The sequence below is a fragment of the Perca fluviatilis genome, chromosome 1 (assembly GCF_010015445.1).
Source record: "Perca fluviatilis chromosome 1, GENO_Pfluv_1.0, whole genome shotgun sequence".
In the NCBI taxonomy this organism is placed as follows: Eukaryota; Metazoa; Chordata; class Actinopteri; order Perciformes; family Percidae; genus Perca; species Perca fluviatilis.
The window spans coordinates 22,093,689-22,113,932 of NC_053112.1; the positions used below are offsets into that span (position 1 = coordinate 22,093,689).

General features: G+C 41.2%; 1 protein-coding gene across 3 annotated transcripts; it reads right to left on the bottom strand.

Annotated features, from left to right (window-relative positions):
* Nucleotides 1–2,271: 2,271 nt before the first annotated feature.
* map2k7 (mitogen-activated protein kinase kinase 7) lies at nt 2,272–18,119 on the bottom strand. 3 transcript variants are annotated; one of them, XM_039812068.1, is made up of 13 exons: nt 17,941–18,119; nt 15,635–15,682; nt 12,389–12,533; nt 12,117–12,183; nt 10,713–10,826; nt 8,888–9,007; nt 8,140–8,247; nt 7,864–8,043; nt 7,632–7,712; nt 6,699–6,841; nt 4,940–4,985; nt 4,681–4,816; nt 2,272–2,441 (listed from the first exon to the last, which is right to left on the bottom strand). In XM_039812068.1, the coding sequence occupies exons 1-13, from the start codon at nt 18,062–18,064 to the stop codon at nt 2,344–2,346; spliced, it is 1,410 nt and encodes a 469-aa protein (XP_039668002.1). In that variant the 5' UTR covers nt 18,065–18,119; the 3' UTR covers nt 2,272–2,343. The 3 variants fall into 3 exon arrangements, with proteins under 3 accessions (XP_039668002.1, XP_039667838.1, XP_039667919.1); XM_039811904.1 differs by lacking the exon at nt 2,272–2,441 and having other exon boundaries at nt 2,448–4,816; XM_039811985.1 differs by lacking the exons at nt 2,272–2,441; nt 15,635–15,682 and having other exon boundaries at nt 2,448–4,816.
* Between the last annotated feature and the right edge of the window lie 2,125 nt (nt 18,120–20,244).

Below are 20,244 nucleotides of genomic sequence, written 5' to 3' on the forward strand. Positions count from 1 at the left end.
CCACATCTGCTTCGGGGGGCCTGCATCACAAAGTGACATGAGCTGTCTTTGGGCTAAACTCAGGTTTACTGGTATCACAAAGCTGGCTCGTGTTTAACCAGGGTAGATCCCCATGGTATGTGACCAATCAGATCACTGGAAACATGTAGTCATCATTCAGAAAAGATAGTACAGAGTTCACATTAAAGTAAGAAGTAATTAAGAGACAGGCATACATAGTGTCTTAATGTATCAATAGAGTTACTTTGATTTCCATGATAAGTTTGGAGTTTTTTTTTTTTTACACAACCATGTCTCCACTGTGCAGTTGAAGAGATTTAAATGACCACACTAAACAGCCTTATGAATGACCATTATAGCTTCATATTAATTCTTTTACACCTGACAGTGTAGATAACTTTCACACACTTTATCCACAATGGCACTTAAAGTGACACATCACCTTTTACGTAGAAAGTTGAGTCTACTCATCAGTTGTATTATGCCTTCTGTGGTAATGGTGGGAGCGTCCTAAGTTGGAAAATAAATTTGCCCCGATTATAATCAAGGTTATTTTCATGGGAAATGTAGTAGAGCAGGACTAGTAAATTGGACAGACTGCTTATTTCAGATCGGTGTATATGTTGGTAGATAAGTAACAAGATTTGAGGTAATTGAGTTTGACAACCAGAGAGCACTGACATGTTGATTATTTTAACTGTAAGAAGTCCCGCTCAGTGTTTATCTTGGTTACTTAGGGACCTAAAGAAAAAAAACAATTACAATCAAAGCAGCAGAGGCCCAGATTTCCTAATTTGTCTGAAATATCCCTTTAAAAATACCTTATACTTATAGCCTTGCTTATTCTACTCTAGTTATGTAAGGATTTTATATTTCACTTGAATCACATCAATGTTTGCTGCTGCGCTAACCTAATTACCTGTGTCATAGTAAGTCCCCCACTCATGGGTTTGATGATGTTACATTTGATTGACTTGCGATTAAGAGCTCTTTCACATGAACACCCTCATGGCTGGATTGGAGATCCCAGAGTTAACAGAGCCAGTTGATAAGCAGCTGTGTGACACCAGTTATCCAGGATCGCTCATGTTCAGTGGCTCAGTGAAGCCCAGACACAGCCAGACTAAGTTGGATTTACTTCCTGATGCAGGCCCAAAGTGAGTCAATTCACGGAGCAGAAGGATGAGCCAGCTGGTTTTAATGCTTGGCCCCTGTCTTGTGTTAGTGCACCAGTCTCCCCCTGTACAGTATATGACACACACACATACATGGCACTGCTATAGTACAGCGTCCCCCTCCCGTCACCCTCTCCCACTAGCTATAGAGAGATTTCATACACACACATATATATATATATATATATATATATATATATATATATATAACAGCTGAGAGTAATCAATTATAAGGTCATAAACAACAGTCATAACCATAACAACAACACTCTTTTTCGTATTTTTGTTGAGTTGTGGACACCTTTGGTGGGAACTGTCAAGGTTGTCAAGCTTGCAAGCGACCTGTGGACAGATGGAGGGATTGATGGACGGAGTGAAGGATGGATGTGACAAAAAGCATCTGGACAGACATTCCCCCTAACCATATCTACACTGTACAGTTTAGTGTGACGTCAGGATATAAATGATTAACTACACATAGAGCTACATTTGAGGTGAAGTGTGTTTATATTATGTGTTAGTTAGAACTTTTTGTGAAGCCAACCTCCCTGCACTTTCTCATCTAATCCATCTCTCACTTGCTTTTGCACTCTTCAGACTTGCTCTGTATTTGGTAACACGTGTGGACATTGCATTATTTCACTTATTTGGCTTAAAAAAAAGAAAAAAGTATTTGACCTTTGGGGAAAAGAAGTGACAGCAGCGTCTAAAGCAATAAAACGTAGCAGCAGCAGTAGCATTGTAAATAAATAACATCGTTTGAACAGAACAGTAAACATCATCAACACAACACACTAACTCACTCCCTAAAATCATAATTGGTAAATTGGTGTAACACCATGAAAGCTTTTTACAATAACCAGCTAGCCTCAGAGCTCGGCGCTCTTGTAAAACTCCGGCAGATGTTTTCCTTCCCTTTTGAATCTCTCCTCCTTACTCAAACACTTACTTCTGGTCATCCAACTCCAGGTTGTCTCTGACTTTTCTTTAATTTCCAATCACACCTTCTTAATACTCCCTGTCTTCCTTCTCACCTCACTCCGTATTCTCCTCTCATGTGCCTGCCATTTGATTTTCACTCATCTTTTCTGCCATCTTGACAACATTCCTGGATCTCTCTCTCTCTCTCTGACACTTAACGGTTTCCTCTCTCTATCGTTGCCATTTCTCAGTTCTCCGTGTCTAGCAGTGATTTGGTTTGGTGCGTGTCGGGGTGTGGGAGGTTTGAGTCTGCACATCTAGCAGGCTTTGGCTGTGGCCCGTCAAGGGGGTGGGGGTGGGGGCAGTAGGACTCTAGTCAGTCTGTCTCTAAAAACCTGCGCTGTTAACGTATATCTACACATTACAGTTTCAAACACACTGACCAGTTCAGGTTTGCCTTGTTTATCAAACCTGACACACTTGATTTTATCTTAACAATCCTCTAGTTCAGGGGTCTCAAATTCAAATTACCTGGGCCCCCACTGGCCCGGCAGGTTTTCCTAGATCACTGCTTAAACACTAACCCTAATGCTGCTTCAGATTGTATGCCCAGAGAACGACAGCGTTGTCCTTAGATGACTGATACAACTGCCACATTAGGTGTCAATTGTACTAGGCTAAATATGACTGCTGTTGGTCTTAGCTTTTGGTAGATAGGTAAGATTATTTGATTAATCAGTCGATTGACCAGAAAATTTATCTACAACCATTTTGATAGTTGATAAATCTTTTTTTTCAAGCATAACTGCCACAAAAAAAAAATCACTGGTTTCAGTATTACAAATGTGCAGATTTGCTGCTATTCTTTAGACGATGCAAACTGAAAATCATTTTGGAAAGCAATTATGACCCTGACCCTTGGAAAAAAATTTCTGACTGAATGATTAATTGAGAAAATAATTAGGAGATGAATAGCGATTGAGAGATGTTGAAATTGTTAGTTAAAGACTATAAAGACTAAAAACCTTCACGAGAAGACAAAACAACAAACTGATTTGTGAGTCAGTTCAAGAATCGATACACATGGGCCAGATGTGACCTTAGGCTTGTAGTTTGAGACCCCTGATCTAGGTTCTTAAAACACAAAGAAACGTTCTTTACCAACAACCTACACGCAGCCTTTGGTTTGGTAACACTGTGGAGCACTAGATCCCACTACACAGAAGAGGCAGACAGAAAGGTGGACAAAGAGGAAGAGGTAGACCAACCGAGAGTAAAGAAATGCTCCACAGGTAATAAGATCTACCCCACTCATATATTTAGTATAAGATAAGCTCCTGTTCTTGGCCTTCTCAATGAAAAAACACTCTGCTCCCATTTGTACCTGCAAGCTCTCTTTCATTTCTCACACTTGTAACAGTTATTCAAGCTTCCAAATCGCCATCGAGTACAACTCCCTTCTTCTACTTTCTCCGCTTTTCTCTCCTACACCACGAAAAAAATCTCCTTCTCCTTTCAAACGTATCTCTTCTCTTCTTAGTATCCCTGCATCCCTTTTAGTTTATCTAAGTAATTCTGACAAAAAAAAACAAACGCAAATTCTCTAAAAAGCTAAAATGCAACACTATTTTTTTTGTAAGTCTTTTTCATTGTTTTTCCAATTGTGCAGCTGCTAAATACAATGACGGATATTTGAAAGTTAATAGAGAGTTACTATCCTTAAATATTAAAAATGAAGCACAGCTAACTGATTAATTAAATGTGGTTTGTGTGTTACAGCTGTAGTGTGAAGGTGAAAATGGCGAGGAGACACCCACGCACACGCACGCACACACACACACACACACACACACACACACACACACACACACACACAGAGAGAGCCTGAGAATGTATGATAATAGAAACACCTGAAGAATCATAATTGCACCGGACATTGTTGCCCTCCAGAACATTTATGTACAATAGAGTTTCAGGTTTGCTAATGTAGCAGATGCTTTAATCCAGTGTGTAGTGACTACTCTGTTGACTTCTCCAACGGCTTGGATCAATGCTGGAGACAGACATGTAGGTGAGAAACTAATGACGAGTGGACGAAATGTAGAAACACATACAAGATACACACACAGTTTGCATGTGAGTGTGTGTGTGGCTGTTACACACAGTGATGTGACGTGATATGATAGTGTGACGAGACGCAACAGTGTGTAAACAAATGAAGCTAACTGCAGTGTGCACCTTTTTCTCTCCCCCTCCTTCCCATGTCTGCCTGTCCAGATTCAACACACTGATAAACAGAACCACTTGTGTCATCCATCCATCCATCCATCCATCCATCCATCCATCCATCCATCCATCAGTCCATGTCTCCGTCCATCACTCCATCAAGTCTCCGTCTCTCCCCCTCCTCCCTGGTTTCTTCAGGTTCTCCGGTGGACAGATGGACAGGCGGGCTGGGTTTAACGCTACGCTTAGCTGCTAACGCTGGGCTTGACTAGGACAGACTGTCTGGGCTTGGCAAAGCTAAAGCTAGGCAAGACTAGCGTCTGGCTAAGCTAACGCCGGGCTGGGCTAGGCTACCTACTGAAGAGCGAGTGGAGCTGGTGCTGATGGCTGTAACACTGGCTGCTGCGAGGCGACTCGGTGCGATCCATCACCGTCTGGAACCAACCGGCCACGTCCACCTCCAACACCTCGTAACGGCGGATGAAATTATGCTCCTGGATGAGGGAGACAGACAAAGAGATACAGAGGAAGGGAGACATTTCAGTTACAGTTGACCATTGGGTAATTCTGGTGCATCTCATCCAAATGTTTGTTGATCATTATGAACGGTGTCTTACCAGCAGCGTGTGGTATTTTGGCCTTTTTCTGTGATCCTTTGTGAGGCTGTGAATTTTAAAAGATACATTTTAAGGCAAGTTAAGACAATTTTATTCATATTTGCACATTTAATTACATGGAAATTAAACTCTCTTTACATGAAAGTGCATATAGCAACAGTGACATGACTAAAATAAATAAAATACAAGAACAAACTAGGATTTCCGCCTCTCCCAACCAGTCAAGTTGTAGTTTACATCCATGTCTGTCCAGACTCATAATATATAGCGTGAGGACTTTAAAGCTTTAGTACGTAACTTTTTTATATTAATGAACGTCCGGTACATTCAAGCCATTGCCAAATGAGTTGCTACAAAGCTAATTAAGACTATCAGCTCCACAAAACTCTCTCTGTATTTCTCAGTATGGCTATGTTCAGAAGATTGTGTCGTCCTGTGACTTTCCCACGCAGAAACTCGAGTGAAGATAATTACCTCTTGCGAAGAGTCCATCATGTTTTTTTAATCCTTCGTGTCCTCCTTGGCTACTAGCAACTGCATGGAGGAGGGGGGGAAGGGGCGGTGCGCGGTCACGAATTCCTCATGGGGGAGACAGAAACTACGCACTATAGCTTTAAAGGAATTGAATAGAAGGTATTAAGTGCTTTTTGGGGCGAAACGTGAACCCGTCAGGCACTGAAGATCTATTTAATCACCAGATTACCACAGGATTAGTGTCATCAATTCAGCATCCGACAAATGTCTCCGCTTCTGTTCCTGAGTTTTGGCGCTGAATAATGGCCAGTAAAGCATTTTGCAGAACATTATGATGCCACAGTGAAGTTGACCTTCATTTAATTTTATTCTATTAAGAGTAATGATCACGCAAGGGGAAATTAAAACGTGTTTTGTGAGGTCACAGTGACCTTGACCTTTAACCACCAAAATCTAATTTGTTGATCCTGAGGAATTTGAAGAAATTCGCTCTCTTCAGTCACTCTCTGGGTCGCTCGACCATATACTGTGCTCGAGGGTGCTCGTTGGGCCGGTTCAGACCGCTGCAACTTTTCCCTGCAACACTCTAAATCGGTTTCGTTGCGAATCTTTGAAGCTTTTAATAAATATTTTTAAAGTGGGTAAATAAATCCAACCACTCCATGACAAATTTAAGTTTCCCTTTCCATGATCTGTGACCGACGGTCGACCCCAGCCACATTATTCGACGATCAGTCGATAAAACTTCTGATTCGACTATGAAAATTCTTAATCGGGGACAAACCTAGTTGATATTCTCTACAAGTGTGCTTTTTAATCCAAGTTTAAGTTGAAAAGATATTCAGATGATGGCGCTCAACACACAGAACGGTACACAGCCCATATATTATTCATTACACAGACTATAAGGTCTGCATAAAAGAAACCAACAAAAAAAACACCGGGACATTTACACACACCCTACCCGTATCAAGGCCAGGAACATTTTGAGAAATCACAGTCTGGGTCGGGCCCAATCGGATTCAGGCAGAGAATCAAACCTCTGACACACGCACATAGTAAGTAAACATGTAAGCCTGATAAAACATTTTCAGTTTACTCTTGAACGTGGAGACAGTTGTGATAGATGTCAGGTCATCAGGCAGTTTGTTCCAGAGAACAGGACCAAAGTAGCTAAAAGCACCTTCACCAGAACTGAATCTTATTCTATGCCCAGTTAGAAAACCACCATCTGATGACCTGAGAGCTCTGACTGGATCAGTTTTAGAGTGAGATTAGTACTCACCAGTCTTTGACGAAGGACTGGAAGTCCAGGGAGAAACCCATGCCGAGGGGCAGCAGAGGAGGATCTTCCTGCAGCACTTTGGTCAGAACCTCAAAGTCTGTCTTGCAGTTCTTGTAGGGAAACTGTCCCGTGGCCAGCTCCACCTAGAGGACACATGGACACATTAACCCATCCACTGTCAATAAAGCAGCACCACCTCGTCCTATATGCTTATAATGATTTGTGCATAGAGCCATGTAATCCCCCAGGCGGCCTATGCAGCTGCCCATGGATTTATTTTTTACCCAAACATAATAATAGTAATAATAACCTCCAACCAGGAAGTTTTTTTTACTAACAAGGAAGAAAACTAGTAATTTATAATTAATTGTTCTTGGCAGTGTTTTTATCCACCCATGTTCAGTGCATGTTCTGTGAGTTCCCTTCTCTAACTTGAACGTGTTATCAGGTAACCACTCTCTGTTCACAGCTGCAGAATAATGGATGAAGCTACAACTGGAATTTCAGATGAGGCAAAAAAAACCTGACTTCAGCACATCAGAGCACTATGATAACAGTTAAAGACTATATACTAATGTCATACAACAAATGTTGAGCTGCTTTATCTTATCGTGCAAATATCCACGACATACTGATGAAAATGAAAACTACAGTTGCTCCTTAAGTTTTTAGGCCATGGCCCTCTGTCATCACGCTGTGCATTACAACAACTGTTTTAATATGCATGATTTTGCGATGTGTTGCATATTTCTTCCATTTTGACACATTTGAAAACATGTAAATAATGCAATTTTAATACTACAATGAAATGTAGAAAATAAATGCTCAAATGTGACAGTGCTTACCAGTTCTTATGGCACCCCACGATTGCCCAGCACCTACTTTAAGAACAAGTACACTTATTTTATGGTAATAAAATGAAAGCCGTTTTACCAGAGAGATGCCAAGGCTCCACACGTCTGCTCGGATGTCATAGTCAGGTTTGGTGGGATCTGGAGGGTCTATCCTCTCAGGCTGAAAGGATTCAAGAACAGGAAACACTCTGTTCAGGGAATCAGTGTGTGTCATACGTCTTTTTTTTGTATTGTGTTAGACAGGAGGTGGTAACTTTGTGTGTGAGATACTTGTAGATTTTTGAGTGTAGACTGTGTGGGTTTTCACTCACCGCCATGTAAGCAGCACAACCGGCGCTGCGGGTCTTGGCCTTGGAGTCAACGAGGCGTCCGCTGATGCCGAAGTCGCACAGTTTGATCTGACCTTTAGCGTCCAGGAGGATGTTGGAGGGTTTGACGTCTCGGTGGATGACACCGTGTTTCTCTTTCAGGTACAGCAACGCCTTCACTATCTGGAGCAGAAACATACACACAGGAAGAATATGAGAACAACACAATCAAGTGAGCAGTGTTGTACACTTTCCCATCTGTGCATTTCTCCCACTTACTGCCACTGTCATCTTTCCAAGGATTCGCTCTGGGATGGGGCCCTGGATTCTCTTCTTCAGCTTCTCAGCACACGTTCCCATCAGCTCCATGGCAATGAATACATCCGTCTGTACATGAACAACACACATATTCATCCAGACTTTAGCAGTTAAGGTCAGGGGTAGGGCTGTGTATTGGCAGGAATCTGGCAATACGATACATATCATGACACAGGGGTTACAGTCATGGTTATGACTCAATATACAGTATTGCAATATAATATTTTATAATAATAATATTTTTAATGAGGTCAAGTTCCAAAAATTGGTCTCAATACAATGAAATGGCTACTATGGGGACTAACATAATCACACATGAATACAATTAAGCTCATTAAATCCACAAGAGTCTCAGCTTTCAGTAATACCCAATTTATGCAACTCAAAGACTGTTTAGGGGCCGCAGCATGCAGAACACATTTGTACTGCATGAGAAAAACTGCATGTTTTTTTGCTCCAAACTGCATGGGTACCCGTAGAACCCATTTTCATTCAGATATCTTGAGGTGAGAGGTCAAGGGACTCCTGTGAAAATGGCCCTTCCAGATAATTTCTTACACCCCTATTGAGGAGGTACCACAGGGGAGTCCACGGACATACAGTATAAGGGTAAAAGCAGTCACATTGCATGCTAATATACTTTAATTCTGCCCTACAATTTTGTTGTTAAGATACAATACAGACGGTAATGTATTTTAGGGACACTCACGTTGGTAACTATGGCGCCGTAGCACTGGATGATGTAAGGGCAGTCATGACTCTTCAGCACCACATCCAGGTCCATCAGGATCCTCTTGTTCTCATCCTTGTTTCCTGTACGACGCATTTGCTGGTGACACACACACACACACACACACACACACACACACACACACACACACACACACACACAGATTACTGACAGCATTTGCATGTATGAAACACAGTGTGTAAAAAACAAGCCATTAGAAAATCACAAAACAAAGACTCCTCTGGTGCGCAGATTGACTGCCTGGTTGTTTAACAGCTCGGACCTCTACAATTAAGTCATCTCTTAAATAGGTGGGTTGTTATTTGGTGTTATTACTGCCACTGTGTTGGTACACTAGTCACAATTAAAGCAGAACAGAAACAGAAAAATTAGAGAGCTAAGTCAGAGTCAGTTAGCATTAAGCTCCTGCTGTATTTTGATCATGTTGACTAATGTTTAAGAGGTTATGTCTTCATGATCCATGCAGGGAATTCCTTTCTTTTATTTTAAAAATAAGCCATGAGCCATGAAATTACCAGCCCACATATTACAATTTGTTCCGATCATCAATTTTACAGAACACAATGCTCGTATTAAGGAGACTTATGGCACTCCAAATAATCCTGGCTACCTGTCAAAAACAAACGTTGTCTAAGTGCTGCTGTTGTTTATCAGGAACCCATCTTCTCAATTCTTTTTAGCACAGCTTAAACATTCTAGCCACAAACACCAGCAGCTTACAAGGAATGCTAACAATCAATCATGCCAATTAATTCATTAATGTAAATGATGTCTTCCCAAACCTAAAACAAATGATCGGAAACGCACTGTTCTGTACGGAGTCTCCTCTGATTGGAAGCGGTTACCAACCCCCATCAAATACATTACTAATAGAAAGAGCTTTAAACTAGAAGTGACAAATAGTTTAGGTAATATGGTAATATTTCTTGGGCCTGTCTCTTATCTCGTTCTGGGTTATGTACCAATTCTGTTCTGTTTTAAAAGGAACACGCCAACTTATTGGGACTTTAGCTTATTCACCGTATCCCCCAGAGTTACACAAGTCGATACATACCCTTCTCATCTCCGTGCGTGTTGTAACTCTGTGTGACGCCGGTAATCGGTTCCAACTAGCCCACTGCTCCGAATAAGTGACAAAATAACGCCAACATGTTCCTGTTTACATTTTGTGATTTGTATAGTCACAGCGTGTACAAATAACAAGGTCACTATGCTTTTACTATCTAGTAATTGTTAACTCTATTACTCCAACTCTGAGCGAACTCCAGGCGAACTCTCTGCTCCTCACCACAGGGCTTCAGGTGCTGCTAGCAAATCACTCCGCTCAAGTAGCAGAAGTAGCAGTGCTTCGCCTTTCTGAGAATATAGTTCCCAGTATGTATACAGTTAGAAGATGGCTGTGTCTCATGTGACCTTGTTATTTGTACACCCTGTGACTATACAAATCACAACATGTTAATAGGAAAATGTTGGTGTTATTTTGTCACTTATTCAGAGCAGTAGGCTAGTTGGAACCGGTTACCTGCAGGATCTGTTCTAGGCTTAGCTAGCGCTGGGGGCAGAGTTACAACACACATGGAGATGAGAAGGGTATGCATCGACTTGTCTAACTTTGGTGGTTCCTGTGAATAAGCTAAAGTTCCAATAAGTCGGCGTGTTCCTTTAAAGTAACTGTGCTATCAAATATTATATTTTTGATGCATTTCATAGTCCTCATGTTATCATTTAATTTCTTTCTATGTGTTGTGTGAACAGTGAACAGGTGAGTGCATAAGGGTCTTACTTTGACAGCGATGACATGGCCAGTCTTCTTGAATCGTACTTTAAAGACCTGTCCACAGGTCCCGCTGCCGATCTCCCCCTCACTGATCAGGTCCGTCACCTCCGCTGGATACCGCTGTGGACGGACAAGGAGGCACAACCACAGACAAAACGAGACTTCAGATCATTCTCAAAATATTTGTATTACCGGTTCAAATGTTAGTTGTTTTATGCAAACTCTCCAAGCTGAAAATAGATGAGAGGCCAGTTCTGATTTTCTGCTTTGTAAGAAGTAATAACCCCCCCAGTAAACCCCTCTGGGCCACTTTGTCATAAACGTTTTGATGTGTAATTAAGCTGCTCCCCCATTGGCCAAGTCTGAGAATACCAGCACACATTGGAGTGATGCTTTGTGTCCCTGCTTCGTTAAAATTGAATCACCAGTGAGTGAGATGCTGTGAGTGACGTCTGATCGAGGCTAATGAGAGGAAGTAAAAACAATCTGGAGTACAGCAATGAGTCAAATCATTTTCCCCAGCATCTTCAAACCTTGCCTGGCTTAGGATGCGATACTGGACCAGAGGGCTTTAGGAGGGAGGAAACAAAACGAAGCCAACCCATTCTCAATCTTGAATTTATCTTGGTAGACAAAAACAACACACATCTCACTGTTTTTGAGTTTTTATAATAATCTGTTTATGTCAAAGAGAAAACAATACCAGAGAGGGCTGTTGTTTTACTTGATAGAGATTCTCTGCTCTGCTCCAGGACACTTGTGGTAGTGGCGTGGATGTTTGCTTTCATAGAGTTTTAACACCTTGACCTGGTTTAACAATGGTCTCCCTTACTGTACCAGCCAACCTGCTTTTTCATCGTAGTGAAATAGATTCTTTCTGAATACTTAAATAAAATAAAATACTTATGTGTTAAGAAACTCATTTAGAACTAAGATAGGGATATCTTTTATTTAATGTATTTTTTATTGTCAATAAGACGCAAGAAAAGGCAAAAGACCAACAATGTGTTACTTTCCTATTTTCCTACTCTGTCTATGGTGTTCAGCTTCCACCTAAATGTCCTAAAGCAACTGGAACAGTAGTTTAAAGCTAATGTTAGTCAAACAGGAGGAAATCGTACATTTGTTGGGGACTATTTTCAGCTGTGGAGTATTTACAGCAGCGGGACTGATTTAAAATAAACTACAGTGCCCATGTTTATCGTAATGAAGGAACACCCAGTGGAATAAGGAATAGGATATATCCGACTTAATAGAACATGTTAGTTGGTTTTGGTCTTTTGATCATAAGAAACATATCAAATATGGCCTGCCTGATGACCTCTCACCCTGATTTAAGTTATGTAATTTATGACATGTAGGAGATTAACATTTCCAGACTAGAGAAACTCAACATGTATCACATCTCACCTGACCATCGATCTTCAGGTAACCCGTCTGTTTCATAATCTCCTGCAATTTCTGGTCGATCTCTGCACTGTGGGTACAAAACACACACAACAAAACACACACAATAACACACAAAGTGAGGGAGTGCAAATGCTACATGAAGTATGTTTTAGTGTGAATGTCCGTAGCAAGATAAGAGTGGATGCATTTGTGTGTGTCGTGTGCACACACACACACACACACACACACACACACACACACACACACACACACACACACACACGTCCACATACTTCTCTAAGCTCTTCTGCAGGCCGTACGGAGGTGTGGGCAGGGTGAGCATGTGTCGCGGACGGCTGGGGTAGGGGTGGTGCTGAGGGGAGCTCTCTGAAGATGATGAACGGCTGCCTCCATCATTGGCCAGCGGCAGCTGGAGCGCTGGGGTGGGGGGGGGGGGGACACATTAGAAACAGAACCAATGGTACAGTGCGTTTTGCACCCGAGGCCAGCATGCCAGAAGGTGTAAGATGACTATGTTTATTCATGCATTTGCTGACTCATCATTTTAGTGGTTTAAAGCTGTTGTGCACCATTAGAGAATATGATAATACGTATATTATTATTATTATTATTTGTGATTTATTAGCTTTCTTTAACCAATTTCTCTTTGACTTTGTATTTCCTTGTTAAAAATCTGGGCTTCAGGTTTTCTTTTTATACAAATCAAAGTGTCTGATGAGAAAAGAATGTGCTCTATCATATCCTGTTTAGTACCGACTGAAAATGACTTCCCATGAGAGACAAATGGAAACTAGCCTTGGCGAGGTCAAATAGTTCTTTCACTGGAGCCCTGCTATCTAGACCCTGCGTAGTATTTAACCACCATATGAACTTGTTTTTATTTCCCCAAAATCACAGCTTTGTTTTTGTTTTGCTAACGTTAAAACTAACAGGACGGTTATCTCAAAGCAAAAGCAACACAATTCTCAGGCAGGGAGGGACAGCACAGGGTTAGCCTGCAGCCTGGGAGGTACAGTTTAGGGATGTAGAGATCCACAGTTCACTCTTAAAGGAAAACTACGGTTTATAAACATTTGGGTTTTCTATTATTAGCTGAAGCCAGTAGTTTTATTAGTTATGGCAGCATTGTACACACTAAAATGACTGCTGGGATCTCAGAATGCACATGACACAAAACACACGACCAACAGGGAAAAAGTACAATCAGTTGATCACACAGGTTAACTTATAAAACAACCCAACTGTTTATTTGGAGGAAAAACCAAAAAGTGAGAGCACATGTAATGTTGTTATTAATCCCTCATTGTACAGGACAAATGGCAGTGTTCAAAACCACGGAAACAAATTGTTTAAAGTTCAACCAGAGAGTCAATCTGTGAAATGTAACGGATGTTAACAGACAGTTTGAGTAATCATTTTATGATTAACTTTTGTTTTCTCCATCAAATAAGTGTGGCTAAGTTGGGTATTTTTACAACCTGTGTGATCATTTAACTGCTTGCTTGTGCATCTTCAGCAATGTCGCCATGTTCCAAGATGTCCGAGATGTATTTTGGTGAGTAGTACAATGTTATCATAACCGACAGAACTGATGGCCGAAATAATGAAAATAAACCCAAGTTGTAATAAACCGTAATTTGACACTGAATATTAGCCACACAAAAGAGACTCAGCCTGATTGATACCCCTCAATGGCTTTATAACCCTGGATGCCGACTGAGTGGCTGTTGCAACATGCTTCTAGCCCCATAGGTCTAAATCATGCATTCAAGGACATGTTCAAACTCAGCTGACCTTGACGTAGCAGGTGTACGTGCAAGCAAGCGCTGACTAATTTTGGACATGGAAGATAACATGGAGATGTTATAGAACTTCAGGAGAACAATCTAAAGTAGTATTAGCACAAACCAAGTCATGCAACCAAATGCTCAGACTATGACTATGAACACTGTGGCTTCAGAAAAGTTGAAATCCCTGCTTATTATATAACTCACACCAGCACCTTTTTAATGTTCGAAACCAGTTTGCAAAACATTTATTGGACCATGCAGCGGTTAATGTTATCATTAACATTATTATAGTTTTTGTAGCAGAAGGCTGGCAGCTCTTCTGAGAGTGCCAGCAGGTGTTTGTATCCACGAGTCACCTGTGGATGGATCGGCCTGTAAGGGGAGAATCAGTTAGTGAAGGAGAGGAGGTGTTAGTATGGAAAGGAAGAAGGACTCAGGCAGTCTCTGGCACAGATTGTATCTCCATAGCTTGGCTGGCTCCAGATGGGCGGATGTGAGCAGAGACGGGCAGAGAGCGCGAGGAGATGGGGAGACACATAAACACACACACACAAACATACTCGCAGGCACTGCTGCACCGCCTCCAGCTCACACAGTGCTGCTGCAAAAGGAAGGGGGAGCGGGGGGATGCCAAAAGATGAATAACAGAGAAACAACATCAAACAGAGAGAAAGAGAGGAGAATTTCGGCCAAAACTGCATAGCAGAGTAAGCTGGAAGTCAGACAGTCAGTCAGTCAGTCTCGGACAGTAAGTCCTCAGTCGCCACACAAAGAAAACAGAGAGGGAGAGAGCAGCCAGAGTGTTCACAGCACTCCTGCAGACGGACCAGTGGGGATGCTAGATTAGAGACGGTGTCGGACAAAACACAACCCAAAACATCGTATCGTGCAGAAAAGCCACATGCACCGCGATTCTCTGCCTACAGCAAAACGAAGGTTAATCATCTGACACACGTCCACACGCACACACACACACACACACACACACACTGTGAACATCAACACACACCAACACTGCCCTGCCACTGGCACAGACAGAGAGAGGAGTCAGAATGGAAAGATGGAGAGAGGATGTGATTTGAGGGGAGGTGTAAATAACTGCTGGGAGAAAATATCAGAACTGGTCAACAACTGGTTTCACAGACATGGACTTCTACCCCTCAGTGGAGGTTGGAAATTAAGTGTGTGAGAGAAAGTATGGGTCTTCTTCTGGCATGTTAAATGTAGTGGTTAATCTGTGTCTCTAAAACCAACCTTGTCAACTGATGCCAACAAAAGTTACTTAAAAGACCATTCAGTCGATCTGGCTGAAATACAATGTGCCCCTGTATTTGCTGGAGAGAGTAAACTGAATTTTACAGCCACTTGTTAAAGGCGTAAGAAATCTTTTTTCCACAAAGTCTGTCCTTTTTAGACTACTATTACACTGGATGTAAAATAACATGGATAAAAGTGTTACAAAGATAAACATGAGTAATTACAGTAAGTGAAGTAGTAGCATTGAAAGCCTATTAGGCTCTACTGGCAGGAGTAAAACAAAGGAAAGTTAACTAGTGTAGAAAATGTAGGGAACTGCCTGTGTTTTTGTCTGATAGGATTAAAAAATAAGAAACACAAATATGAGGGACGAGGGGATAGAAGGTGAAACAGGGAATACAGGTGTTGGGGAGGGGGGGGGGTGGAGAAAAAGAGGTGCAGTGGCAGAGAGAGCGATGGATTGAATGATACCTGCACGCTGGGAAGGGGCTGGAGCAGGACTGAGCTGGATCACGATGACTAGACAGAGGAAAGAAAATATACACACACACGTACATTACTGCACTGTTCTACTGAGACGATCACACACGCACACACACGCACGCTCCATCATATCATCACAGATAGGGAAAAAAACACTTTATTCTATCTTTTTCTTATTGTCAATAAATCCTACGAAAAGACCAAAATCAGCAATGTGCTAGTCCATCTTTTAATACTTTCCGACTTCCAAACCCTGTCTGTGGCACTCAGCCCCAAGTCCACTGGTTATGGACTGAAGTCATAAATCTTTAGAAACAGGTCACAAATATATCATTTCATAAATAAATAAAAAAGTGGGATACACCTACTGGAAACTCAGAGTATCTGCTGATACAAAGTACCGACCCGCTAACACAGGTCTCTTTTTCCAAAAAAATTAATTTGTATAACTCTGTGCGTGGAACTTATTGGGATCACTTAATGTAAGCTAACTAAAAGGATGGGATTGCTGGTGAAAGAGAAATGGCCCAATGACCACCATTTGATGATGATGGAAAAGACTGAATTTTATAATGACATTAAGACAGAAACTGTATTTAATGGAGTTTGGTAATATCATGGTTATTACCCGATCAACTAAAATCAGGTCAGTGTAGGATTGGAGCGTTACTAGATATTGGTCTACGTCACAGAGGAATAAACCAGGCTTTGGATACACAGTCAAAACATGGTTTTGGTCTTTTCATGAGATTTGTTGACAATAATAAAAAAATACAGCACCAGCCTTTCCTTTAACTAATTCACAATACAGACAGCTGACGTAACCTCACAAAACATTTTAAAAAGAACAGAAAGGGAAAAGAAGCAGGTTTGTGGTCAATGTCTCTCAAAGCTCATATGAATAGACAAGTGATCTGTAGGAAAGAATGATCTTTGAACAGCCAGTGAGTGAATAGGGTTTCTTATATTGTTGGCTACCAGTTTTAAAAGCCCACTATGTTAACCTGGTAAGATAATAAAGAGCTTTCTGTCTCCACCACAGTGTTTATTTCGCTGTTACACATCAGTCAGCACAGGCATGTTGCAGACTCTCCTGTTGGAACTAGCTGTTCTGTCTGTTTGAGAGTTTTCTCCTGCAGACGGTTCAAGTGCCCAAACGTTACTTTTTCACCAGTTCTTACAACACTCACTCCATATTCACTGAAATCTGTGAGGGACTTTATTGGAACTCCCTGCCTGAGGATCTCAGACTGGCAATCACAGTATCTTCCTTTAAGTCCCTTTGTAAGACTCACTGTAACCTTTTCAACAAAGCTTCTATTATCAAGCTTTTTCTTAACAGATGGTATTTGTTGTAACTATTTATATTCTTGTATATTGTTATATCTTAAGTGCTGGATCTTATATACCCCTATCTTTTATTGTAAAACAATTTGTAACTTTGTTTTTAAAAGGCGCTATATAAATAAAGCTATTATTGTTTATGTCAATAAGTCAGCAGCAGACTGAAATTGAACCAGTACCGGTATATATTAAGTATAGCTAAGTTTATATCTGTCTTGCAATCTTAATATTGTATTTATTAAAATGTTAACTGCTTGTTTTTATTTCTATCCTACCATGTAAAGCGTCTTTGGGGACTTCTAAAAGCGCTATATAAATCTGGTGTATTATTTAGTAGTAACGTTAGTTTATAAAGTATAACAACATAAGTGTTGGTAACGCTAGCTAGATCTAATAGCTTCCACATATTAGCGTCTGTTTCGTCAAGGGTCAAAACTGGCAGTGAAAACTGACTTTGCCGCAGGAGTCACGCAAGCAAACACACTGCTTAACACGTATGTGAAACTATAGCTAAACTGGGGATAAATGGCACCTCCATATGATTTTAGGTTTAGGCTGAACACTAGCTACATCACGTTTAGATTGACGCTGGGCCTGCCACCGACTATCACTCAGATTGTGTTAGCTTAGCTGGTTTGACAGAATCAGAGCAGATTTCGGGACGTGCCTGCCAGCTAGCTAGCTAGACATTTCATGACAGCGCTGAATTTTTTTTTGTTTTTTTCCTTTACTAACTTTAGAAATTGTCCCACTTGTTAAGTTAGCATTTTACAGTAAAATCAACCGAGCAAGCTGAGTCGGTGTTTGTTTATGTAGCTAGCCTGTTAGCATGTCGTAGCACGGAGCAGCAAAACACCGCCACTCCGTCCCTCCTCCCTCCGCCTCTCCGATCTTTCCCCCTGCTATTCTGCCTGTTACCGACTCCCCGGTCCTCCCGGGTGGACACTCACTTGGCCTCGGACGTGGTCGCTGCGGACTCATGTCGATGTTAAGGTCGATTCTCCGGCGAGCGTCTTCATTTTCCTGCTTTAGTTTCTCCTCGATTCGCGACAGCCTCTGCTCCAACGACGACATCTTGAAAAATTGAGCACCATGTAGTTCCCAGCAGAGCTCTCGACTCCCCTCTCTGGCAGGCTGGACCAGCAAAAAAACACACACACACACACACACACACACACACACACACACACACACACACACACACACACACACACACACACAGTGACCAAAGTCATACCTTTACAATTAATAGTCATTTAACGTGACCCATTTCATACTGTAGTGGGGTATGCGTGCAGTTTAGTGTCCCAATAAATTCCCTATGGAAGATGGGTTAGGGCTAGAGTTAAGGGTTAGACGTTCAGTCATGGTATCTTTGGCACACTCAGTTTTTGGAAAATAATAAACTAATCCGTCTCAAATAAAACCCTCATTTAAGACATTTGTGACACTCAGATTTTTGGAAAATAATTTGGGACACTAAACTGCACCTATACGAGTGGTTATTATTATGGGCCAGGGTCTGAAGAGGAACATTGTAAAATCCAAGTAAATTGATTTCAATGGAAACAAGCAGTAGACTTAGGCTACTTGTTATGGCGCCTTGGACCATTTATCATGGTCTTCAACAGCAGAGATGGTTTGCTTAGTTTGAATGGACTGTCTATGTTTAAACAAAATCATCTTAGCTTTTAACATCTTCAGTGACAACTGAGGAAATTCCATTTGCAGAATAAGATTTGTGCAGCAGAAAGCTCCAGAACAAGTAAGTAGACCATGAGTTGAGCTTGTTTTGTTAAGTTCAGGTAAGTACTTTGATATGATGCACTGTGGCCATGCGGGCAAGGAAATGTTTAAGTCCAAAACTGAAACGATTAGACAATTATTTAGTCAATTGATGAAATATAATCTGCAACTTTTTTCATAATTAGCCAAACATTATCTGGTTCCAGCCTCTGAAATAATTGCTATTTTTCTCAGTTTTATATCATAGGCCTTTTTTTTTTTTTACTGAAGACATTTTGACAAAGCACAGGTGTAAATAATAAAATTAAATATGGCTGAATTCCATTTAGCTGCTTCAGTTTCAGGGTCTTCAGGGTATTGCTCGTTTACTGGGACACTTGAATAACAAAGCCATGTCAATGTTATTATTAAGTTACTACTTAAATATCTTTGGATTTTTGTAGGCTACTCTTAATCGGACAAAACTAGCAATTTGGGATGCTTGTGATATATTTTTTTAATACTCTTACATTTTATAAAATAAGAAATTAGTATAGAGTAAGAGATAATGAAAATATTTGTTAGTTGCAGCCTCATATTTTACCATTACAAACCATCCTTCAATAATAAAAAAAAAAAACAAAATTGTTGCCCTTCCCCCATTGCTTTTCCCCCCCCCCCTTTTTTTTTTTTCCTAAATTTTTTTTTTCTTTCATAAAAAAAAAATCAGTTTCGTACATCTATGAACATTATTGTTCTTCTCCCCAATGACATTTTGGTACTATTTTCTCTGATGTATGTATTTTGCTGGTGGTAGCAGACATAAAACTTCAAGTGATCTCTGAAATTGAATCGCTGAAGCAACATGTGTTGCTTTCACTGACTGTATACACACTGCTATGTTGTAAATGACATTCAGCACAGTGTGTATCCCAACTTGCAGAGAATGCATGTGGGTGTTGCGCATTATTAAAAGGCAGAGAGGTTTCAATAGTTTAACATACCATCGCTGCAGTTATCCCTCTCTTGTGTTTTCCCATGAAAGACAGATTGGAACTGGCCTGTTTTACTTATTTTGGCTATACATACAGGCGACATGTTAAAGGTCCCATGGCATGAAAATTTCACTTTATGAGGTTTTTTAACATTAATATGCGTTCCCCCAGCCTACCTATGGTCCCCCAGTGGCTAGAAATGGCGATAGGTGTAAACCGAGTCCTGGGTATCCTGCTCTGCCTTTGAGATAATGAAAGCTCAGATGGGCCAATCAGGAATCTTGCTCCTTATGAGGTCATAAGGAGCAAGATTACCTCCCCTTTCTCTGCTTTGCCCGCCCAGAGAATTTGGCCCACCCATGAGAGAGAGACATCATGGCAAATGAGCAAAGTGGCAGTTGGTCAAGGCCACACCCCCACTCTCCACCTTGCCCCCCCCCCCCCTCTCCTCCTCAATAGCTACATACACAGAAATGGGACATACTAAGGAAAGCTCATTGTGGGACTGGCTCTAGTGGCTGTAATTCTGCACCA